The 26,339-nt window shown below is 42.8% G+C and overlaps 1 protein-coding gene across 1 annotated transcript in view; it reads left to right on the plus strand.

Moving 5' to 3' along the window:
* Positions 1-26,339, plus strand: part of LOC128686029 (phospholipid-transporting ATPase ABCA3) — a gene marked incomplete at its 3' end in the record, with an annotated part of 363,040 nt that overhangs the window by 282,302 nt on the left and 54,399 nt on the right. Inside the window, 3 exon segments of the mRNA XM_070083443.1 lie at positions 451-576; positions 1,085-1,203; positions 18,830-18,959. Coding sequence (XP_069939544.1) covers positions 451-576; positions 1,085-1,203; positions 18,830-18,959 — 375 coding nt within the window.

Here is a 26,339-nt window from a genome sequence, read left to right on the forward strand (position 1 = left end):
CTTCATCAGTCCATACAAAGGAGAATCTTGAAGAACAGGAGGAGAATGAGGTAATCAGTCCCTAAACCTTGAGTCGATGTGGTCAGTCCATCAATCTTGAATAGAATACGGCATACGTGCTGAGAAGCAGCTTATAAACCGTATGGCAGGAGAGGTGCAGCAGTCGTAGGTGGTGTCACATTTGTTCAATGTTGAAGTAGGTCGTGCCCAAGAATTAGGCAAGCGAAGAATTCCCAAGTATTAAGATCCCAAAAAGTTGCAGTGTCTGACAGGATTGTAGATGAATGGTTCAGAGAACCGACATGTATGGACTGATGAAGCCACTGTGTGGCGAAACGTTTCCTCAATAAAGATACCCAAGAGTTGCACATGTGTCTAATTTATCATAGCATAAGCTGTTGTGAAATATTTTATTTATATATCCGACTATTTACAAATTAATACTTCTAGGTGCTTTGTTATTGTTGTTATTACTGTACGGGTGGGGAAGCATCCCTCTGGCGTATCTGTTCAGCTTACCTTTCCAGACATCTGCTTCCGGCTTCGCTGTTCTCGCTCTCGTCAACATTATTGCTGGTAAGTAATATCCCGACTGTTCCTGGTCAGCGTCCTAATATATTATGAGTGAGAAATTATTGAATAATCATTTTTTTCTCTGACGGTAATCTGATAACTCAATATGAGTCTGTTAGCTTATTTTTATGTAGGTGTTAATCGTTAACATCTCCGCCTGTTGCAGTGACAATTAATAATGCGGTGAACCCGAGGGGGCTATTTAGCGTAAGAATTCGTGGTGGCTTCCTTCTCCCTCCATTAATTGTGACTCGGCCACTGCCTAGGCAGGCTGTTCTTGATCTACCTGTAGCCCTAATTGCACTGACACTTACCTTATTCTTGTCACAGTTCTTCAACACTATTGCTTGCCATAGTAATTCTCGCAATACTGCAAATTGCACATTGGAAAAAAAAAAAAATCATACCTGTTTTCCCCTCCTTCTTCCCTGTATAACTGGGACATCTGTTAGTTTGTCTTTAGGATAACATGATCAGCAGCGTGTAATACCAGTTGGTCTCTCTTCACTAGGTGAGATCATCACCACAGCGGTGTGGGCCTTGAATCTGTCTGCCCAACCTAGCCTCCTCATTGTAAGTGACGTGCTCAAGTGGATCACTTCTCTCATCCCAACTTACTCAGCTTCAACGGTTAGTGTACAGTTATTTATGATTAGAAGCGATTAGAAGGCTTGATTGACGGCTCCTGGCCCCTGTCCCTTAAATTAAGAAAATAAGAACATAAGAAAGAAGGAACACTGCAACCGGCCTACTGACCCATGCGATGCAGGTCCATCCCTCCCCCCGGATTAGCCCAAAGACCCACCTAGTCAGGTCAGTTCCACTTAAGGAAGGAGCACGGCATCAGACCTAGTAACACAAGCTAGTCATGTCCAATTCACACCTACCCACACCCACTCATGTATTTATCTAACCTATTTTAAAGCTACACAACGCCTTAGCTTCTATAGCTGTACTCGGGAGTTTGCTCCACTCGTCCACAACTCTATTACCAAACCAGTGCTTTCCTATATCCTTCCTGAATCTGAATTTTTCCAACTTGAAACCATTGCTGCGAGTCCTGTCTTGGCTGGAAATTTTCGGCACTCTGTTTACATCCCCTTTATTTATTTCTGTTTTCCATTTATACACTTCGATCATATCCCCCCTAATTCTACGCCTTTCTAGAGAGTGCAGATTCAGGTCCCTCAGTCTATCCTCATAGGGAAGATTTCTGATACATGGGATCAACTTTGTCATCCTCCTCTGTACGTTTTCCAGTGCATTTATATCCATTCTGCAATACGGTGACCAGAACTGTGCAGTATAATCTAAATGAGGCCTAACCAAGGATATATACAGTTGAAGAACAACCTGAGGACTTCTATTATTTATACTTCTAGATATGAAGCCAAGGATTCTGTTAGCTTTATTGTGAACACTAATGCACTGCTGTCTTGGTTTTAGATTACTGTTAACCAGAACTTCTAAATACTTTTCGCAACCAGTAGTATTAAGATCTACATTATTCAGTTTATATGTAGCATGGTTATTTTCCTGTCCAACATTTAGGACTTTGCATTTGTCTATATTAAACTGCATCTGCCACTTCTCCGACCATTGCATCAGTCTTTTCAAATCATCCTGGAGTGCTCTAGTGTCCTCATTAGAATGAATTGGCAGGCCTATTTTGGTGTCATCAGCAAATTTGCTTATGTCGCTATTTATTCCCTCATCTATGTCATTTATGTAAATTGTGAACAACAAAGGACCCAGCACTGAACCCTGCAGAACACCGCTTGTGATGTGCCCCCATTCTGATTTCTCCCAATTTATGCAAACTCTCTGCTGCCTATTTGTCAGCCATGCCTCTACCCAGGAAAAAAATTCTCCTCCCATTCCATGTGTCTTAAGTTTCCTCAATAGCCTCTGATGTGGAACTCTATCGAAAGCCTTACTGAAGTCCATATATGCAATATCATATTCGTTACCATGATCTACCTCCTCAAACACCTTAGTGAGAAAAGTTAGCAAATTCGTAAGACAGGAACGCCCCTTTGTAAAACCGTGTTGAGAATAATTAAACAATTTATGCCTATCAAGATGGTTACGAATTGCTTCGGCAATTATTGATTCCAAAAATTTTCCCACTATGGAGGTAAGGCTTATTGGTCCATAGTTCGAAGCCAAGGACCTGTGACCTGCCTTGTAAATAGGTATTACATTTGCCATTTTCCACTTATCAGGCACTACGCCAGTTTGTAGTGATATGTTGAAAATATTAGCTAAAGGTATGCTAAATTCCTCTTTACATTCCTTTAACAACCTTGTAAACAGTTCATCAGGGCCTGGGGATTTGTTAGGTTTTAATTTTTCTATTTGTCTGAGGACCATGTCACTAGTTACCGCAATCGTGCATAGTTTATCATCGTCCAGTTCTACATAATCTATTATTTCAGGAATTTCGCTAGTATTTTCCTGGGTAAAAATTGTAAGTATTGAAAATTTCACACATATCCTTATCACTGTCAGTGATCTGACCAGAGTTACTCTTAAGTGGGCCAATCTTGTCCCTAATCTTACTTCTGTATACCTGAAAGAACCCTTTTGGGTTAGTCTTTGAATCCCTTGCGACCTTAGCCTTATTATCCCTTTTTGCTTTTCTTATTCCTTTTTTTATTTCACTCTTTAATTGAATATATTGATTTCTTAACTGCCCATCAGCTCTTTTGATACGCCTATATATGCCTCTCTTTTTACCAATGAGATGTTTTAATCTATTGTTCATCCATTTTGGATCATTTTTTGTTAGATCTAATTTCCCTACTCAGAACAAAAGTTGTCTGGGCAGCTAGAACTATGCTCTGAAAAACGCCATTTTAGCAACCAAGATCATTCCCCTGACCCATAGTCAGGTCCTCCCAATTTAGCCCATCCAGGTAATTTCTCAGTCCCACGAAATCGGCAAAGCGAAAGTCAGGGACAGAGATTTGATTGCAGTTATCTGGGTAATTCCATGATATATTGAAACTAAGTGATTTGTGATCACTTTCCTCAAGCTAATCATTAACCTCAAGATTATTAATTAGTGATTCTTTGTTGGCAAGAACCAAATCAAGCAGATTGTTTCCTCTAGTTGGTTCTGTCACAACCTGTTCTAAAAAGCAATCCTGAACCGTATCAAGAAAGTCACTAGACTCAAGATTTCCTGTCATATTGTTCCAATCAATTTGTCTAAAATTAAAATCTCCCATTATCACAACATTTTCATATCAAGATGCCTTATGAATTTCGTCCCATAACAGCTTACTGCACTCCCTATCAAGGTTTGGGGCCTATAAATCACACCCAAAATTAATTTATCACGACCCTCGAGAAACTGTAGTTAAACAGATTTTGTGTCCAATGTTTCTAATCTTACATCATGTCTAAGACAACAATTTAAATTTTCTCTGACATACATCGCCACACCACCACCCTTCCTGTTGACCCTATCAGTGTGGAATAGTTTATAACCCTGTATGTTGCATTCAGAAGGCATTTCTCTATCTTTCAGGTTGAACAAGGTCTCTGTTATACCAATAATATCTATATTACCTGTACTTGCAAGTAATCTTAGCTCATCTATCTTATTTCTTAGACTCCTACCATTTGTATAGTAAACCTCAATGGAACTAGTCACTCGTTGCCCTCTACTCTCTCTCTTTGTTTGGTGATCAATTGATTTGCCTTTACTAGCAACTTTATTTTTAATATTGTCTTTTAAACATATCCCTGAGGTATCCCGGTAATAACTGCTGTTTTTAACCCTAATGCTGCAGCCTGATTGTTTCCCACAAACACCCATACCTCTATAATCTATCATTTTAATGTCCTAGGCAAGTCATCTATTACCCTCTCAATCGAACTGGCTAATGCAACCACTCCATCCCCAGAGAGATGAACCCCATCCCTTGCATACATATCACGTTTGCCATAGAATTTGTCCCAGTTATCAATGAATGGGATTGCAAGTTCCTTGCAGTACCTGTCTAGCCAGCAATTTATACCAATTGCCCTAGACATCCACTCATTGCCCACTCCCTTTCTAGGCAAGATGCTACATATGACTGGGATCCCTCCCTTAGACCTGACTACTTGTATGTCTGACCTGTACTTATCCAGCAGCTCCTGTCTCCTGCCCTTCCCAATGCCATTGTCCCCAGCACTAAGACAGATAATGGGCTTGTTCCCATTACCTGACATAATATTATCCAACCTGCTATGTTACCAACACCAGCTCCTGGGAGTCACACTCTCTGTCTGACCTTTCTATCTCTGTTACAAAGTGTATGGTCCATATATCTTACCTGAGAATCTCCTACAATTAGACTATTCTTACCTTGATTAGCAGAGGAATCAGTGGTATCTTCAACCTCACTAACCATTGAAGTACACTCGTCCTGGAGAACAGAGAATCGATTTCCTACCTTCACATCTTCTCTCTTAACCCTCTTTATTGTCCTTCTTCCTGAACTGTGAGCCACTTGCCACTTCAACCGGCTGCCACTCTCACTGCTGGTGACCATTTCCTCCTTACCAGCTAAATCCATCTCACACTCACTCTCAAACCCATCTGTGCGAAGCTTCCGCCTCCTGTTTTCCTCCTGAAGGAGTAGAACCTCCTTCTTCAACACTTGACCCTGAGATTCTAGAACACTACAACAATCCATGGTGCTCGGTAACACTCCACGCTAACTCCCAAGAGCTTAGGCACGTATGACCACTGATCTCAGTGTACTGTGACGCTGTTACGATGTTAAGGAGGACGTAGGAGGTTAAGATACATAATTAGGGGTAAATATAAAATAAATATAAATTTAAAAATAAGCCACCCCAGACCCACTCATACTTCGTAAACAACTACACAAAATGTTAAACGGGTCGTCAATACTTCACCTTTTATCATCAGGACGAACACATAAACTCATCTTTTGAAAAAATATACATATATTCTACATAACAATATATACGACACAAATCCTGCGTTTAACACATTTAACAAATTACAAAATAACATCCTAGTACACCGATTCTAGTTAATTAAAATTAAATCACTGCTTATTACACATACCCACAACAGTGAGTCACCATGACCACCCTCCCCACTGTCACCTTCCAGCCTGCAGGGGAAAACATTTACTTCCTTGGACGTGTCAGCGAATGGGTCTCCATATGTATGTATATATATATATATATATCTATATATATATATATATATATATATATATATATATACATATATATATATCTATATATATATATATATATATATATATATATATATATATATATATATATATATATATAGAGATATATATATATATATATATATATATATATATATATATATATATATATATATATATATATATATATATATATATATATATATATTTTATTATCACACTGGCCGATTCCCACCAAGGCAGGGTGGCCCGAAAAAGAAAAACTTTCACCATCATTCACTCCATCACTGTCTTGCCAGAAGGGTGCTTTACACTACAGTTTTTAAACTGCAACATTAACACCCCTCCTTCAGAGTGCAGGCACTGTACTTCCCATCTCCAGGACTCAAGTCCGGCCTGCCGGTTTCCCTGAATCCCTTCATAAATGTTACTTTGCTCACACTCCAACAGCACGTCAAGTATTAAAAACCATTTGTCTCCATTCACTCCTATCAAACACGCTCACGCATGCCTGCTGGAAGTCCAAGCCCCTCGCACACAAAACCTCCTTTACCCCCTCCCTCCAACCCTTCCTAGGCCGACCCCTACCCCGCCTTCCTTCCACTACAGACTGATACACTCTTGAAGTCATTCTGTTTCGCTCCATTCTCTCTACATGTCCGAACCACCTCAACAACCCTTCCTCAGCCCTCTGGACAACAGTTTTGGTAATCCCGCACCTCCTCCTAACTTCCAAACTACGAATTCTCTGCATTATATTCACACCACACATTGCCCTCAGACATGACATCTCCACTGCCTCCAGCCTTCTCCTCGCTGCAACATTCATCACCCACGCTTCACACCCATATAAGAGCGTTGGTAAAACTATACTCTCATACATTCCCCTCTTTGCCTCCAAGGACAAAGTTCTTTGTCTCCACAGACTCCTAAGTGCACCACTCACTCTTTTTCCCTCATCAATTCTATGATTCACCTCATCTTTCATAGACCCATCCGCTGACACGTCCACTCATAAATATCTGAATACGTTCACCTCCTCCATACTCTCTCCCTCCAATCTGATATTCAATCTTTCATCACCTAATCTTTTTGTTATCCTCATAACCTTACTCTTTCCTGTATTCACCTTTAATTTTCTTCTTTTGCACACCCTACCAAATTCATCCACCAATCTCTGCAACTTCTCTTCAGAATCTCCCAAGAGCACAGTGTCATCAGCAAAGAGCAGCTGTGACAACTCCCACTTTGTGTGTGATTCTTTATCTTTTAACTCCACGCCTCTTGCCAAGACCCTCGCATTTACTTCTCTTACAACCCCATCTATAAATATATTAAACAACCACGGTGACATCACACATCCTTGTCTAAGGCCTACTTTTACTGGGAAAAAATTTCCCTCTTTCCTACATACTCTAACTTGAGCCTCACTATCCTCATAAAAACTCTTCACTGCTTTCAGTAACCTACCTCCTACACCATACACTTGCAACATCTGCCACATTGCCCCCCTATCCACCCTGTCATACGCCTTTTCCAAATCCATAAATGCCACAAAGACCTCTTTAGCCTTATCTAAATACTGTTCACTTATATGTTTCACTGTAAACACCTGGTCCACACACCCCCTACCTTTCCTAAAGCCTCCTTGTTCATCTGCTATCCTATTCTCCGTCTTACTCTTAATTCTTTCAATTATAACTCTACCATACACCTTACCAGGTACACTCAACAGACTTATCCCCCTATAATTTTTGCACTCTCTTTTATCCCCTTTGCCTTTATACAAAGGAACTATGCATGCTCTCTGCCAATCCCTAGGTACCTTACCCTCTTCCATACATTTATTAAATAACTGCACCAACCACTCCAAAACTATATCCCCACCTGCTTTTAACATTTCTATCTTTATCCCATCAATCCCGGCTGCCTTACCCCCTTTCATTTTACCTACTGCCTCACGAACTTCCCCCACACTCACAACTGGCTCTTCCTCACTCCTACAAGATGTTATTCCTCCTTGCCCTATACACGAAATCACAGCTTCCCTATCTTCATCAACATTTAACAATTCCTCAAAATATTCCCTCCATCTTCCCAATACCTCTAACTCTCCATTTAATAACTCTCCTCTCCTATTTTTAACTGACAAATCCATTTGTTCTCTAGGCTTTCTTAACTTGTTAATCTCACTCCAAAACTTTTTCTTATTTTCAACAAAATTTGTTGATAACATCTCACCCACTCTCTCATTTGCTCTCTTTTTACATTGCTTCACCACTCTCTTAACTTCTCTCTTTTTCTCCATATACTCTTCCCTCCTTGCATCACTTCTACTTTGTAAAAACTTCTCATATGCTAACTTTTTCTCCCTTACTACTCTCTTTACATCATCATTCCACCAATCGCTCCTCTTCCCTCCTGCACCCACTTTCCTGTAACCACAAACTTCTGCTGAACACTCTAACACTACATTTTTAAACCTAGCCCATACCTCTTCGACCCCATTGCCTATGCTCTCATTAGCCCATCTATCCTCCAATAGCTGTTTATATCTTACCCTAACTGCCTCCTCTTTTAGTTTATAAACCTTCACCTCTCTCTTCCCTGATGCTTCTATTCTCCTTGTATCCCATCTACCTTTTACTCTCAGTGTAGCTACAACTAGAAAGTGATCTGATATATCTGTGGCCCCTCTATAAACATGTACATCCTGAAGTCTACTCAACAGTCTTTTATCTACCAATACATAATCCAACAAACTACTGTCATTTCGCCCTACATCATATCGTGTATATTTATTTATCCTCTTTTTCTTAAAATATGTATTACCTATAACTAAACCCCTTTCTATACAAAGTTCAATCAAAGGGCTCCCATTATCATTTACACCTGGCACCCCAAACTTACCTACCACACCCTCTCTAAAAGTTTCTCCTACTTTAGCATTCAGGTCCCCTACCACAATTACTCTCTCATTTGGTTCAAAGGCTCCTATACATTCACTTAACATCTCCCAAAATCTCTCTCTCTCCTCTGCATTCCTCTCTTCTCCAGGTGCATACACGCTTATTATGACCCACTTCTCTCATCCAACCTTTACTTTAATCCACATAATTCTTGAATTTACACATTCATATTCTCTTTTCTCCTTCCATAACTGATCATTTAACATTACTGCTACCCCTTCCTTTGCTCTAACTCTCTCAGATACTCCAGATTTAATCCCATTTATTTCCCCCCACTGAAACTCTCCTACCCCCTTCAGCTTTGTTTCGCTTAGGGCCAGGACATCCAACTTCTTTTCATTCATAACATCAGCAATCATCTGTTTCTTGTCATCCGCACTACATCCACGCACATTTAAGCAACCCAGTTTTATAAAGTTTTTCTTCTTCTCTTTTTTAGTAAATGTATACAGGAGAAGGGGTTACTAGCCCATTGCTCCCGGCATTTTAGTCGCCTCATACGACACGCATGGCTTACGGAGGAAAGATTCTTTTCCACTTCCCCATGGACAATAGAAGAAATAAAAAAGAACAAGAGCTATTTAGAAAAAGGAGAAAAAACCTAGATGTATGTATATATATATATGCATGTGCGTGTCTGTGAAGTGTGACCAAAGTGTAAGTAGGAGTAGCAAGATATCCCTGTTATCTTAGCGTGTTTATGAGACAGAAAAAGAAAACCAGCAATCCTACCATCATGTAAAACAGTTACAGGTTTCTGTTTCACAGTCATCTGGCAGGACGGTAGTACTTCCCTGGGTGGTTGCTGTCTACCAACCTACTACCTTAACCATATATATATATATATATATATATATATACATACATATACATATATATATATATATATATATATATGTCGTGCCGAATAGGCAGAACTTGCCATCTTGGCTTAAATAGCAACGCTCATCTTGCCATATAGGGCAAGTGAAAATTTGTGTATGCGATAATTTCGCCAAAATCATTCTGCACCTAACGAAAAAAATATATTTCACTGTGTTTATTTAGTATTAAATTATTGTAAACAAATCTAAAATATATTTAGTTGGGTTAGGCTAAAATAAATTGTTCTTGTTATATTAAGGTTAGGTAAGTTTTCTAAGTTCCTTTTGGTGCAAAATTATAAATTTTTACATCAACATTAATGAAAAAAATATATCTTTAAACGTATAAGAGAAAATTTTAGAAAGGACTTAATTTTAAATGAGTTCTTGCTAATTGACCAGTTTTACATATTCGGCACGACATATATATATATATATATATATATATATATATATATATATATATATATATATATATATATATATATAATATTGTCATAGGCTTGTACTTGATGAGCACAGTACAAGAAGTAGATTTAATCATTTTATCTCAACTGTTGTTATTACATTTTCTGGTATAAATCTTGGTAATAAATACCGACAAGTTGGTTTAGAAAGACACGTAAGCAAACACTATAACATATTTATTAGAAAACGTTTCGGTCCTGGGACCTTGATCACTTCTAACATACAGAGGTAGAAAGACCTTATATATATATATAGGTCACGTGCGTCACATCTCACTCTCCGCCTATATATATAATGTCTTTCTACCTCTGTATGTTAGAAGTGATCAAGGTCCCAGGACCGAAACGTTTTCTAATAAATATGTTATAGTGTTTGCTTACGTGTCTTTACGTATCTTTTACTCATTTTAAAATGAGAAGGTCGAAAAAACTATGGTTGTTATAAGACGATATAAAGTAGCATTTTAAGTTAAAAAGTTTCTTTGGTTTTAATAAGCGTTACGCATTATTTTCTGTGTATATTCCTGTCTATTATTTTATCTATGTACGCAAGAAAGTCTGTGTCACCGCTCTCACTTCAACTAATCAATTATGCTCAGCATTTCGGGCAAATTAGGTTAGTGTCCCAGGATGCGACCCACACCAGTCTACTAACACCCAGGTATCCATTTTACTGATGGGTGAACATAGACAACATGTGTAAAGAAACACACCCAACGTTTCTACCCTGGCTGGGAATCGAACCCAGATCTGTGTGAAGCGAGAGCTTTAGCCAGCTGACCACCAGAGCCCAGTTATAAGATCAAACCTTCAAAGACTCCTACACCTACAATACCTTCAGGAAATCAGATGTACGCTCACACGCTTACAAGGTTCATATCTGCACATGTTCAGATTGATATGAACAATCAAACATTTACAAAGGCTTAGAGGTACACTTACAGGGATTATGATGACGCGCATTTCAAGATCAGATGTAAACAATGGGAGTTAGAATATGCAACTACTACTTACAGAGGCCCAGATAGTACACGGGTTCAGATGCGTTGGTTCGTGTAGTACATTTACTTACACGGGTTCAGATACGTGGGTTCATGTAGTACATTTACTCACCGATGTGTATATACTACATACATATGAACTTGGATCTGAAGAATAAACTTTTAAAGAAATATGAAGGAATGATAGTTTTAAAAATTCTACGCATCTGCAAATCACCTGCAGGTATTAAACGCCTGATATTTGTCCTCTCTTGCAAGAATTAAACACCTCATGTTCCTCACCGGCAATATGTGACGAAGTCTACAGATCAGCCTTGGTTTGGCTTTCGTTGTAGAGAGGCTGCTACTGCCAAGTACAAAGCATGGCGAAGGTATAAGAGACATCCTACCACCTATAACAGGAACTTGCACAGGCAAGCCTGTAGGCATATGGGTGACGTTCAAAAGTGGGTCATTGCTAAATGGGAGGTGGACACTAAAAGAAAGCTAGCATCAGGTAGGGTAGGCCCCAAAACCTGGTGGTCCCTGGTCAAGGACAGACAGGGTTATCTGCCTGATGAACTCATTCCACCTCTAAATCGGCAGGATGGGACCACCTCTACTAGCAGTCAAGAGAAGGCGGACCTCTTTGCCGAACACTTTGCTACCAAAATGCAAGTTCCTGATCCAGCAAGGGACCCTCCTTGGCTAGCTGCAAGAACTGTGTCAAAATTGTCAATGGTGACAATAAGGCAGGAGGAGGTGCATTTCCTTCTTAAATCGCTTGACCAAGAAAAGGCTGTGGGCCCAGACAAGTTAAGCCCAAGATTGCTGAGAAGATGTGCAGACCAGCTAGCAGCACCTCTAACTCGTATCTTTCAGCACTGCCTAGTAGAGTGTAAATGGCCCTCTCTGTGGAAAGAGGCAAATGTAGTCCCAGTTCACAAAAAGAAGAGCAGAGCAGAAATCAGCAACTACAGACCAGTGTCACTCCTGTCAATCACTGGTAAGATCCTTGAGACAATAATCCCAAGACAATTGACAGAGCTTTTTGACTACCACTCAATACTTTGTGATCGTCAAAATGGCTTCAGGAAAAGTTACTCTGCTGCTGATCTGTTGTTAAACCTCTCCACTAAGTGGCACCAGTCACTGGATGAATCGAAAGTTAGTTGTGTGGTAACACTGCACATTGCTGGTGCTTTCGACTGGGTGTGGCACCAGGGCCTCTTAGCAAAACTTCAAACACTGGGAATTGCAGGCTCTACGCTATGTCTCCTCAGTGATTACCTTCATGGTAGATCTCTAAGGGTAGTTCTCAATGGAATGGAATCAGCAAGATATCCTATTGGGGCAAGTGTTCCACAAGGAAGCGTGCTGGGACCATTGTTATGGAATGTCTACTTCAACGACCTTCATCTCATCCCAGAATCCCATGCATATGCAGACGACTGTACACTGACGTTCACTTATCCAAGAGAAGAAATGCCAGCTGCTCTAAGCTACATCAATCACCAGCTAAGAGCTATATAAGCTTGGGGAAATAGATGGCAAGTAACATTTGCACGTGAGAAAACGCAAATGATAATGATCTCTAGGCACCGTGATGGTAATGCTGGTGCAGTAGTAAGGATGAATCGGAGGGTGTTGGCACCTGCAGAAGAAGTTGATATCCTTGGGGTGAAATTTGACTCCAAACTAACCATGAAGAACCATGTTGTAAATCTTGCAAACAAGGCAGCCAGGAAGCTTACAGCACTTCGCCTATAGAGGCAGGTGCCAGAAGTCGCCAGAAACTTACCACAGGTCAGCTGTTTTTAATAATCTTCCTGGCTTGCTAGTGTACTCGCATATAATCTAGTGATACCAGTGAATAGCAGAATACAGTGTTGTAGTAGCAACTAACCAGTATTATAATGGTACTTAGTGGAGTGGAGTGACTTTCATTAGTTTCTTTTTCTTGAAATACCAGACGTTACTGTGAATTTCATATAACCTGTAGTTACCAGCGGTCGCAATATACACAACGAGAAGCAATTATTACTACAGAAAAAGCGTCCTTCCTCCAAAATTTGCACCAGTCAACTATAGTGATAATATAGCATTTATTGTGGTGGAGACGGAAAAACAAAAATAGAAAAGCCAGATACAGCGATTGATAAACAAAGAGGTCGACTGTACGTCATTGTAGGAGCTGCCAGATATCACCGGCTCTTCAACACGCAAGTTATACTTTTGTATCAGTCAAATCACATATTACTCGGGTAGATAATTTCCAGTAGATCCTTCATGTGTTAGCTCAAATCACCGACCAGTATGTTTTAAATAAGTGACCCACTGATCAGAGCAGATCGACTGGTCCGAACCCTTGACTGGTCCGAACCCGGGACTGGTTTCAAACAGTTTCGTTGGACAATAAAGCAGACTGTAAACGGATGGGTTTGTAGGCGCCCTTATAAACACAAACATTAAAAATCAGGAACGTGACGGTAAGCTGTCCAATATACAAAAAGAGTTAGAAACAGAAATACAAATAGCTAGAGCTTCATTTAAGGTTATTAATATAATATTCAAGAGGTTGCTAGTAGAATTGCAGTAAATCAACCATTCACATCATTATGAAGCTGTGTGTAGTCTGTGGTCAGTCAAACAACCGGGCTTCCACATGGATAAATTGTCATTTTTGTGGAAATTGGTGTCACGCTCCTTGTGCAGATATCCCAGAACTAGCTACAAGCAGTATTAAAACAGAGAAGTGTTTTTGGGTATGCCCAAATGAGGAAAATCTGTGGACTAAAATCACAAGGGTATTAAAAGAGGACAACATCAAAGCTGCTTTCATAGAAAACCTGGAAGCTTTCTACAACAGATGGGAACATAAAAAGTCTGGGCTGAATGGTACTGCCCTTGATACTGGCCATGTAGTCACAAACTGTAAGGCTGGAGGTGATGTCCTGGTAGTCAGTAAATGTGGGGCTGATAGTGCTGTCCTGGGAGACAGTAATGGTGAAGCTGGAGGTGCTGTCCTGGGAGACAGAAATGGTGAAGCTGGAGATACTGTCCTGGGAGACAGTAATGGTGAAGCTGGAGATTTTGTCCAGGTAGTCGGGAATTATACGCAGGAAGGAATACATATAAATGACCTCATAGAGGACAGGAGCCATAGTAGGGAAACAAGTGTAGTCAAAGATAAGATAAAACCAATATTGCAAACTAGAAATACCGCAGGAAATAGCAAACAAGAGGACTCCAATAGCAATAGTGAGGATAAATTACCAAAAACAACTGGTGGGAGCTCCATTGTTGGTGCTAGGGAGGATAGGAATAAGACAGGGAAACATGCACCAACAGGGAATACAGTCACAGAAACCCAAGGCAAACGGAAACCAAGCCTGTGCACATACTATGCACTTGGTATCTGCTGGCATGGGAAATCTGGAAAAACAGATGGGACATGCAACTATGACCACCCTAGAAAATGTCATGTCCATATGACAACAGGAAAATGCAAACTCCCTTCCTGTAAGCTTTTTCACCCTGAAATGTGTACCTCTTCAGTACAGGAAAGACTGTGCTATAACTTAAATTGCCAGGCATACCATCTAAAGGGGACAAAAAGATACAAAACATCCAGGCCATGGGAAAACCTGGGTAGCCACAGCCACTCAAGAGGGAGAGGTTTTTTAGTGCCAGGAAGGAAAAAAAACTGGCAGGAAATGGCAGAAATCGTACACCAAATCCAGTCATTCCTGGAGTGGAACCACAGTCGATGGCCTCCACTCCAAACCAACAGATACAGATACTAATGCCGGAAAAAAAATCCCCCCCCAGTACCAACAATACCACCAGTCCGATAACATTCTTCTTTGCAAATATACAGGGTCTAAAGCCAGCAACAAACAACAAAATACCTTTCATCCGTGGACTGCTTGCAGAGGCAAAGGCAATGTTCGCGGCTTTCACTGAGACCCACATAAAGGATCACTTGGACAACGAAATATGGATCCCAGGTTACAACCTATACAGATGTGACAGAGTGAACAGGCAAAAGGGGGGGGTTGGCCTGTACATTGCAGAGTCACTTGTTTGCACAGAACTGCTTAATGCCTCAAATGACGTAGTGGAAGTTTTAGCAATAAAGGTCGAGAACCAAAACCTAGTCATTGTGGTAGTCTACAAGCCTCCGGATGCAACTTCCCAGCAATTCCAGGAACAGCTGTTAAAAATTGACCACTGTCTGGAAAATCTTCCAGCTCCTGCACCCAACATCTTGCTCCTGGGGGATTTCAACTTAAGGCACCTAAAATGGAGGAATATAGCAAATAATATTGTTGCAGAAATAACACCAGGAGGCAGCTCTGATGAAAACTCACACTCACACGAGCTTTTAAATCTCTGCACAAAATTCAATTTAAACCAGCAAATAATAGAGCCTACTAGACTGGAGAATACACTAGACCTCATATTCACTAACAATGATGATCTGATAAGAAATGTCACCATATCAAAAACAATATACTCAGATCACAACATAATTGAGGTTCAGACATGTATGCGTGGAGCCCCAGACCGACAAAATGAGACTAGTCACGAGGGAGCATTCACCAAATTCAACTTCAATAACAAAAACATAAAGTGGGACCAAGTAAACCAAGTCCTAACCGATATAAGCTGGGAAGATATACTAAGCAACACAGACCCAAACTTATGCCTAGAACAGATTAACTCGGTGGCACTCGATGTATGCACAAGGCTTATTCCTCTAAGAAAAAGGAGGAGTAGATGTAAAATAGAAAGAGACAGGCGCTCCCTTTACAGGCGACGGAAAAGAATAACAGAGCGGCTAAAAGAGGTCAATATATCTGAAATGCGCAGGGAGACACTGGTCAGAGAAATAGCAAGCATCGAACTTAAGCTAAAAGAATCCTTTAGGAGTCAGGAATCGCGGGAAGAACTAAAAGCCATAAATGAAATCAAAAGAAACCCAAAGTATTTCTTCTCCTATGCCAAATCAAAATCGAGAACAACGTCCAGTATTGGGCCCCTAATTAAACAAGATGGGTCCTACACAGATGACAGCAAGGAAATGAGTGAGCTACTCAAGTCCCAATATGACTCAGTTTTTAGCAAGCCGCTAACCAGACTGAGAGTCGAAGATCAAAATGAATTTTTTATGAGAGAGCCACAAAATTTGATTAACACAAGCCTATCCGATGTTATCCTGACGCCAAATGACTTCGAACAGGCGATAAATGACATGCCCATGCACTCTGCCCCAGGGCCAGACTCATGGAACTCTGTGTTCATCAAGAACTGCAAGAAGCCCCTATCACGAGCCTTTTCCATCCTATGGAGAGGGAGCATGGACACGGGGGTCGTCCCACAGTTACTAAAAACAACAGACATAGCCCCACTCCACAAAGGGGGCAGTAAAGCAACAGCAAAGAACTACAGACCAATAGCACTAACATCCCATATCATAAAAATCTTTGAAAGGGTCCTAAGAAGCAAGATCACCACGCATCTAGAAACCCATCAGTTACACAACCCAGGGCAACATGGGTTTAGAACAGGTCGCTCCTGTCTGTCTCAACTATTGGACCACTACGACAAGGTCCTAAATGCACTAGAAGACAAAAAGAATGCAGATGTAATATATACAGACTTTGCAAAAGCCTTCGACAAGTGTGACCATGGCGTAATAGCGCACAAAATGCGTGCTAAAGGAATAACAGGAAAAGTCGGTCGATGGATCTATAATTTCCTCACTAACAGAACACAGAGAGTAGTCGTCAACAGAGTAAAGTCCGAGGCAGCTACGGTGAAAAGCTCTGTTCCACAAGGCACAGTACTCGCTCCCATCTTGTTCCTCATCCTTATATCCGACATAGACAAGGATGTCAGCCACAGCACCGTGTCTTCCTTTGCAGATGACACCCGAATCTGCATGACAGTGTCTTCCATTGCAGACACTGCAAAGCTCCAGGCAGACATCAACCAAATCTTTCAGTGGGCTGCAGAAAACAATATGAAGTTCAACGATGAGAAATTTCAATTACTCAGATATGGTAAACATGAGGAAATTAAATCGTCATCAGAGTACAAAACAAATTCGGGCCACAAAATAGAGCGAAACACCAACGTCAAAGACCTGGGAGTGATCATGTCGGAGGATCTCACCTTCAAGGACCATAACATTGTATCAATCGCATCTGCTAGAAAAATGACAGGATGGATAATGAGAACCTTCAAAACTAGGGAGGCCAAGCCCATGATGACACTCTTCAGGTCACTTGTTCTATCTAGGCTGGAATATTGCTGCACACTAACAGCACCTTTCAAGGCAGGTGAAATTGCCGACCTAGAAAATGTACAGAGAACTTTCACGGCGCGCATAACGGAGATAAAACACCTCAATTATTGGGAGCGCTTGAGGTTCCTAAACCTGTATTCCCTGGAACGCAGGAGGGAGAGATACATGATTATATACACCTGGAAAATCCTAGAGGGACTAGTACCGAACTTGCACACGAAAATCACTCATTACGAAAGCAAAAGACTTGGCAGACGATGCACCATCCCCCCAATGAAAAGCAGGGGTGTCACTAGCACGTTAAGAGACCATACAATAAGTGTCAGGGGCCCGAGACTGTTCAACTGCCTCCCAGCACACATAAGGGGGATTACCAACAGACCCCTGGCAGTCTTCAAGCTGGCACTGGACAAGCACCTAAAGTCAGTTCCGGATCAGCCGGGCTGTAGCTCGTATGTTGGTTTGCGTGCAGCCAGCAGCAACAGCCTGGTTGATCAGGCTGTGATCCACCAGGAGGCCTGGTCTCAGACCGGGCCGCGGGGGCGTTGACCCCCGGAACTCTCTCCAGGTAAACTCCAGATCTCGCATCTGCTTGACAGTAGGGGTTGCAAGATTCTGTACGAGGCACAAGTATGCTCACACCTTGAGTATGCTCCACTTTCTTGGTTTGCCTCCCCCCCCCTCTCATCTGCGACTGCTTGACAAAGTAGAGAACAGAGCAAGACGTCTCATCTCTCGCCTGGACCCATCCTGGATAGATCTGTCATTTCAGCAGAGCCTTCAACACAGGTGGGATGTGGGCGGCCTTACTGTTATGTACAAGGCCAATATTGTCAAAGTACCACACATGGATCCACTTCGAGGACAGTGTGAAACAAGCTTTTATGCCACAAGACGGGCAGAAAGCAGCAACTTCGCTCTGGCTGTACCCTTCTCCGGAACATCACTCCATCTGAGATCCTATATATCCAGGATGACTCGAGTATGGAACACATTCGTACAGCATAATGATGTCAACGAGATAAAGTCAGTTGATCAAATGAAAATGCTGGCCCACAGATGGCTCCAACTTCATCCTGTTCCCTACTTGTATGTCTCATAACAATAAAAATGCTTTCAAATGAGCTGATGTAGGTAACAGCTCTTAGCTTGCATATAAAGTTAGGAATCCTTAACCTGTAAATAGCTTGTCAATAAAGCTAGGGATCCTTAACCTTGTCAAACCCTGAGTAAAAAAAAAAAAAAAAAAAAAAAAAACTTTATATTATACTCATTACAATAATTAATATTATTATGTAGATTCATAGTTCCTGGCACCGCGTTTTATGATGGCTCATGTGATGGTCTAAGAACACCTTTTCCACGTCTGTAGTGATTAAACATGCCATGTGATGAATACTTGAGGTTTCAACCCTGCTTGGGAAACTTAAACACCAACCACGTCTCTCTGTCTGCAGGGGTTCCTGCATCTGGTCAACACAAGTGCATACAATTCACAATGTGAATTGTTCAACAAGACTATTAAAACAGAACTCTGCAACACTCTGAATGAATACCTTCCATACAACGCCTTCATGAAGTGCTGCCGTGAGTACTTGACCATCCTCAAATGTATCTGTCTAAGGAAGGAGAGAACGCTTGTGTGTGTGTGTGTGTGTGTGTGTGTGTGTGTGTGTGTGTGTGTGTGTGTGTGTGTGTGTGTACTCAGTTGTGGTTGCAGGGGTCGATTCATAACTCCTGGCCCCGCCTCTTCACTGGCTGCTCCTGGGTCACTCTCCTTGAACCGTGAGTTTTATCATACCTCTGCTTAAAACTATGTATGGATCCTGCCTCCACTACATCTCTTCCCAAACTATTCCACTTCCTGACTACTCTGTGACTGAAGAAATACTTCCTAACATCCCTGTGATTCATCTGTGTCTTCAACTTCCAACTTTGTCCCCTTGTTGCTGTGTCCCATCTCTGGAACATTCTGTCTCTGACCACCATGTCAATTCTTCTCAGTATTTTATATGTTATCATATCCCCCTTATCTCTCTGGCCCTCCAGTGTCGTCATGTCGATTTCCCTTAACTTCTCCTCGAAGGACATACCCGTTAGCTCTGGGACTAGTCTTGCTGCAAACCTTTGCACTTTCTCTAATTTTTTTACGTTCTCGGCTAGATGTGGGTTCCAAACTGGTGCCGCATACTCCAATATGGGCCTAACGTACACAGTTTACAGGGTCCTGAACGATTCCTTATTAAGATGGCAGAATGCTGCTCTTAGATTTGCTAGGTGCCCATATGCTGCAGCAGTTATTTGATTGATGTGCGCTTCAGGAGATGTGCCTGGTGTTATACTCACCCCAAGATCTTTTTCCTTGAGTGAGGTTTGTAGTCTCCGTTTGCGGTCTTCTTTGCCCTTCCCCAATCTTCACGACTTTGCACTTGGTGGGGTTGAACTCCAGAAGCCAATTGTTGGACCAGGTCTGCAGCCTGTCCAGATCCCTTTGTAGTTCTGCCTGGTCTTCTTCTCATCAACTTCACGTCATCTGTAAACAGGGACACTTCGGAGTCTATTCCTTCCGTCATGTCGTTCACAAATACCAGAAACAGCACTGGCCCTAGGACTGACCCCTGTGGGACCCTGCTGGTCACAGGCGCCCACTCTGACACCTCGCCACGTACCATGACTCGCTGCTGTCTTCCTGGCAAGTATTCCCTGATCCATTGTAGTGCCTTCCCTGTTATCCCGCTTGGTCCTCCAGTTTTTGCACTAATCTCTTGTGTGGAACTGTGTCAAACGCCTTCTTGCAGTCCAAGAAAATGCAATCCACCCACTCCCCTCTCTCTCTCTTGTCTTACTGCTGTCACCATGTCATAGAATTCCAGTAGGTTTGTGACAGGATTTCCCGTCCCTAAAACCATGTTGGCTGCTGTTGATGAGATCATTCTTTTCTAGGTGTTCCACCACTCTTGTGATAATCTTCTCCATGACTCTGCATACTATACATGTCATTGACACTGGTCTGTCTCCTTTTTTAAAGATTGGGACTACATTTGCTGTCTTCCATGCCTCAGGCAATCTCCCTGTTTTGATAGATGTATTGAATATTGTTGTTATGGGTACACATAGCGTCTCTGCTCCTCTCAGGACAAATGGAGAGATGTTATCTGGCCCCATTGCCTTTTAGGTATCTAGCTCACTCAGAAGCCTCTTGACTTCTTCCTCGGTTGTGTGTACTGTGTCCAGCACTTGGTGGTGTACCCCACCTCTCCGTCTTCCTGGAGCCCCTTCTGTCTCCTCTGTGAACACTTCTTTGAATCTCTTGTTGAGTTCCTCATATACTTCACGGTCATTACTTATTGTCTCTCCTCCTTCCTTCCTGATTACCTGGTCCTTGACTGTTGTTTTCCTCCTGATGTGGCTGTATAACAGCTTCGGGTCAGATTTGGCTTTCGCTGCTATGTCGTTTTCATATTGTCGTTGGGCCTCCTTTCTTATCTGTGCATATTCATTTCTGGCTCTGCGACTGCGTGTGTGTACTCACCTATTTGTACTCACCTATTTGTGGTTGCAGGGGTCGAGTCACAGCTCCTGGCCCCGCCTCTTCGCTGATTGCTACTAGGTCCTCTCTCTCCCTGCCCCATGAGCTCTATCATACCTCGCCTTAAAACTATGTATGGTTCCTGCCTCCACTACATCACTTTCTAGTCTATTCCATGGCCTGACTACTCTATGACTGAAGAAATACTTCCTAACATCCCTTTGATTCATCTGAGTCTTCAACTTCCAATTGTGACTTCTTGTGTCTGTGTCCCATCTCTGGAACATCCCGTCTTTGTCCACCTCGTCTATTCCGCGCAGTATTTTATATGTCGTTATCATGTCTCCCCTGACCCTCCTGTCCTCCAGTGTCGTCAGGCCGATTTCCCTCAACCTTTCTTCATAGGACAATCCCCGTAGCTCTGGGACTAGTCTTGTTGCAAACCTTTGCACTTTCTCTAATTTCTTGACGTGCTTGACTAGGTGTGGATTCCAAACTAGTGCTGCATACTCCAGTATGAGCCTGACGTAGATAGTATACAGAGTCTTAAACGAATCCTTACTGAGGTATCGGAACGCTATCCGTAGGTTTGCCAGGCGCCCGTATGCTGCAGCAGTTATCTGATTGATGTGCGCCTCAGGAGATATGCTCGGTGTTATACTCACCCCCAGATCTTTTTCCTTGAGTGAGGTTTGCAGTCTTTGGCCATCTAAACTATATTGTGTCTGCGGTCTTCTTTGCCCTTCCCCAATCTTCATGACTGCATTTGGCAGGGTTAAATTCAAGGAGCCAGTTGCTGGACCAGGCTTGTAGCCTGTCCAGGTCTCTTTGTAGTCCTGCCTGATCCTCGTCCGATTTGATTCTTCTCATTAACTTCACATCATCTGCAAACAAGGACACTTCTGAGTCTATCCCTTCCGTTATGTCGTTCACGTATACCAAGAACAGCACAGGTCCTAGGACTGACCCCTGTGGAACCCCGCTTGTCACAGGCGCCCACTCTGACACCTCGTCGCGTACCATAACTCGTTGTTGCCTCCCTGTCAGATATTCTCTGATCCATTGCAGTGCCTTTCCTGTTATGTGTGCCTGGTCCTCTAGCTTTTGCAGTAACCTCTTGTGAGGAACTGTGTGTGTGTGTGTGTGTGTGTGTGTGTGTGTGTGTGTGTGTGTGTGTGTGTGTGTGTGTGTTTGTGTGTGTGCGTGTGTGTGTACTCACCTAGTTAAGGTTCCAGGGGTCGAGTCCAAGCTCCTGGCCCCGCCTCTTCACTGGTCGCCACTAGGTCACTCTCCCTGAACCGTGAGCTTTATCATACCTCTGCTTAAAGCTATGTATGGATCCTGCCTCCACTACATCGCTTCCCAAACTATTACACTTTCTGACTACTCTGTAGCTGAAGAAATACTTCCTAACATCCCTGTGATTCTTCTGTGTCTTCAACTTCCAACTGTGTCCCCTTGTTGCTGTGTCCCATCTCTGGAACATCCTGTCTTTGTCCAACTTGTCAATTCCTCTCAGTATTTTGTATGTCGTTATCATGTCCCCCCTATCTCTCCTGTCCTCCAGTGTCGTCAGGTTGATTTCTCTTAACCTCTCCTCGTAGGACATACCTCTTAGCTCAGGAACTAGTCTTGCTGCAAACCTTTGCACTTTCTCCAGTTTCTTTACGTGCTTGGCTAGGTGTGGGTTCCAAACTGGTGCCGCATACTCCAATATGGGCCTAACATACACGGTGTACAGGGCCCTGAACGATTCCTTATTAATATGTCAGAATGCTGTTCTGAGGTATGCTAGGCGCCCATATGCTGCGTAGTTATTTGGTTGATGTGCGCTTCAGGAGATGTGCCTGGTGTTATACTTACCCCAAGGTCTTTTTCCTTGAGTGAGGTTTGTAGTCTCTTGCCCCCTAGACTGTACTCTGTCTGCGGTCTTCTTCTTCTTCTTTGTGTGTGTGTGTGTGTGTGTGTGTGTGTACTCACCTATTTGTGGTTGCAGGGGTCGAGTCTTAGCTCCTGGCCCCGCCTCTTCACCGGTTGCTACTGGGCCCTCTCTCTCCCTGCTCCATGAGCTTTATCAAACCTCGTCTTAAAACTGTGTATGGTTCCTGCCTCCACTACGTCATTTTCTAGGCTATTCCACTGGCTTACAACTCTATGACTGAAGAAATACTTCCTACTATCTCTCTGACTCATTTGTGTCTTCAACTTCCAATTGCGGCCTCTTGTTTCTGTGTCCCCTCCCTGGAACATCCTGTCTTTGTCCACCTTGTCTATTCCACGCAGTATTTTATGTCGTTATCATGTCTCCCCTGACCCTCCTGTCCTCCAGTGTCGTCAGGCCGATTTCCCTTAATCTTTCTTCATAGGACATTCCCCTTAGCTCTGGAACTAACCTTGTCGCAAACCTTTGTACTTTCTCTAGTTTCTTGACGTGCTTTATCAAGTGCGGGTTCCAAACAGGTGCTGCATACTCCATTATGGGCCTGACATACACGGTGTACAGTGTCTTGAATGATTCCTTACTAAGGTATCGGAATGCTGTTCTCAAGTTTGCCAGGCGCCCATATGCTGTGTGTGTGTGTGTGTGTGTGTGTGTGTGTGTGTGTGTGTGTGTGTGTGTGTGTGTGTGTGTGTGTGTGTGTACTCACCTATTTGTACTCACCTATTTGTGGTTGCAGGGGTCGAGTCCTAGCTCCTGGCCCCGCCTCTTCACCGGTTGCTACTAGGCCCTCTCTCTCCCCGCTCCATGAGCTTTATCAAACCTCGTCTTAAAACTGTGTATGGTTCCTGCCTCCACTACGTCATTTTCTAGGCTATTCCACTGCCTTACAACTCTATGACTGAAGAAATACTTCCTACTATCTCTCTGACTCATTTGTGTCTTCAACTTCCAATTGTGGCCTCTTGTTTCTGTGTCCCCTCCCTGGAACATCCTGTCTTTGTCCACCTTGTCTATTCCACGCAGTATTTTATATGTCGTTATCATGTCTCCCCTGACCCTCCTGTCCTCCAGTGTCGTCAGGCCGATTTCCCTTAATCTTTCTTCATAGGACATTCCCCTTAGCTCTGGAACTAACCTTGTCGCAAACCTTTGTACTTTCTCTAGTTTCTTGACGTGCTTTATCAAGTGCGGGTTCCAAACAGGTGCTGCATACTCCAGTATGGGCCTGACATACACGGTGTACAGTGCCTTGAATGATTCCTTACTAAGGTATCGGAATGCTGTTCTCAGGTTTGCCAGGCGCCCATATGCTGCAGCAGTTATCTGATTGATGTGTGCTTCCGGAGACATGCTCGGTGTTATACTCACCCCAAGATCTTTCTCCTTGAGTGAGGTTTGCAGTCTTTGGCCACCTAGCCTATACTCTGTCTGTGGTCTTCTGTGCCCTTCCCCTATCTTCATGACTTTGCATTTGGCAGGATTAAATTCGAGAAGCCATTTGCTGGACCAGGTGTCCAGTCTGTCCAGGTCTCTTTGAAGTCCTGCCTGGTCCTCATCAGATTTAATTCTCCTCATTAACTTCACATCATCTGCAAACAGGGACACTTCTGAGTCTAACCCTTCTGTCATGTCGTTCACATATACCAAAAATAGCACTGGTCCTAGGACCGACCCCTGTGGGACCCCGCTCGTCACAGGTGCCCACTGTGATACATCATTACGTACCATGACTCGTTGTTGCCTCCCTGTCAGGTATTCTCTGATCCATTGCAGTGCCCTTCCTGTTATATGCGCCTGATGCTCTAGCTTCTGCACTAATCTCTTGTGAGGAACTGTGTCAAAGGCCTTCTTGCAGTCCAAGAAGATGCAATCAACCCACCCCTCTCTCTCTTGTCTTACTTCTGTTATTTTATCATAAAACTCCAGAAGGTTTGTGACACAGGATTTGCCTTCCGTGAATCCGTGCTGGTTGGCATTTATACTCCTGTTCCGTTCCAGGTGCTCCACCACTCTCCTCCTGATAATCTTCTCCATAATTTTGCATACTATACACGTCAATGACACAGGTCTATAGTTTAGTGCCTCTTTTCTGTCTCCTTTTTTAAAAATGGGAACTACATTTGCCGTCTTCCATACCTCAGGTAGTTGCCCAGTTTCCAGGGATGTGTTGAAGATTGTGGTAAGTGGCACGCACAACATATCTGCTCCCTCTCTAAGGACCCATGGGGAGATGTTGTCCGGTCCCATTGCCTTTGAGGTATCGATGTCCCTTAGCAGTTTCTTCACCTCCTCCTCATCTGTATGTATGTCGTCCAACACTTGTTGGTGTATTCCTTGCTGGTGTCCCCATCTGGTCTGTCCCCCCAGAGTCCTTCCTGTCTCTACTGTAAATACTTCCTTAAATCTCGTGTTGAGCTCCTCACATACCTCTTGATCGTTTCTTGTGAGTTCTCCACCTTCTTTTCTCAGCCTTATCACCTGGTCCTTGACTGTTGACTTCCTCCTAATGTGGCTATACAGCAGTTTCGGGTCAGATTTGACTTTCGATGCTATGTCGTTTTCATACTGTCGCTGGGCCTCCCTCCTTATCTGTGCATACTCGTTTCTGGCTCTTCTACTAATCTCCTTGTTTTCCTGGGTCCTATGCCTCCTGTACCTTTTCCATTCTCTGTTGCACTTAGTTTTTGCCTCCCTACACCTTCGGGTAAACCAAGGACTCGTTTTGGTCTTCCTATTATTTCTGTTTCCCTTGGGAACAAAACTTTCCTCTGCCTCCTTGCACTTTGTTGCCACATATTCCATCATCTCGTTTACTGATTTTCCTACCATTTCTCTGTCCCACTGAACCTCCTGCAGGAAGTTTCTCATACCTGTGTAGTCCCCCCTTTTATAGTTTGGCCTGTCCCCTTCAGCTCCTGTTACCTTCTCCACTTGTAACTCTACTATATAGTCAAAACTCAGAACCACATGATCGCTAGCTCCAAGGGGCCTCTCGTAAGTGATATCCTCAATGTCTGAACTGCTCAGGGTGAACACAAGATCCAGTCTTGCTGGCTCATCCTCCCCTCTCTCTCTGGTTGTGTCCCTGACATGTTGATGCATGAGGTTTTCAAGTACCACATCCATCATCTTGGCTCTCCATGTTTCGGGACCCCCATGTGGCTCCTGGTTTTCCCAGTCGATCTCCCTGTGGTTGAAATCGCCCATTACCAGTAACTTTGCTCTGCTCGAGTGAGCTCTTCTTGCCACCTCAGCCAGTGTGTCCACCATCACCCTGTTGTTTTCTTCGTACTCCTCTCTTGGCCTCCTGCAGTTCTGTGGTGGGTTATACATCACTCCAATGACTACTTTATGTTCTCCGGACTGAATTGTACCTACAATGTAGTCTCTTTCTCCAATCATGTCCATGCCTTCCATTTCCTCAAATCCCCATCGGTGTTTTATGAGCAGTGCAACCCCTCCTCCCCCTCTACTCCTTCTATCTTTCCTCAGGATC

This window comes from Cherax quadricarinatus, chromosome 9 (assembly GCF_038502225.1).
Source record: "Cherax quadricarinatus isolate ZL_2023a chromosome 9, ASM3850222v1, whole genome shotgun sequence".
Lineage (NCBI taxonomy): Eukaryota > Metazoa > Arthropoda > Malacostraca > Decapoda > Parastacidae > Cherax > Cherax quadricarinatus.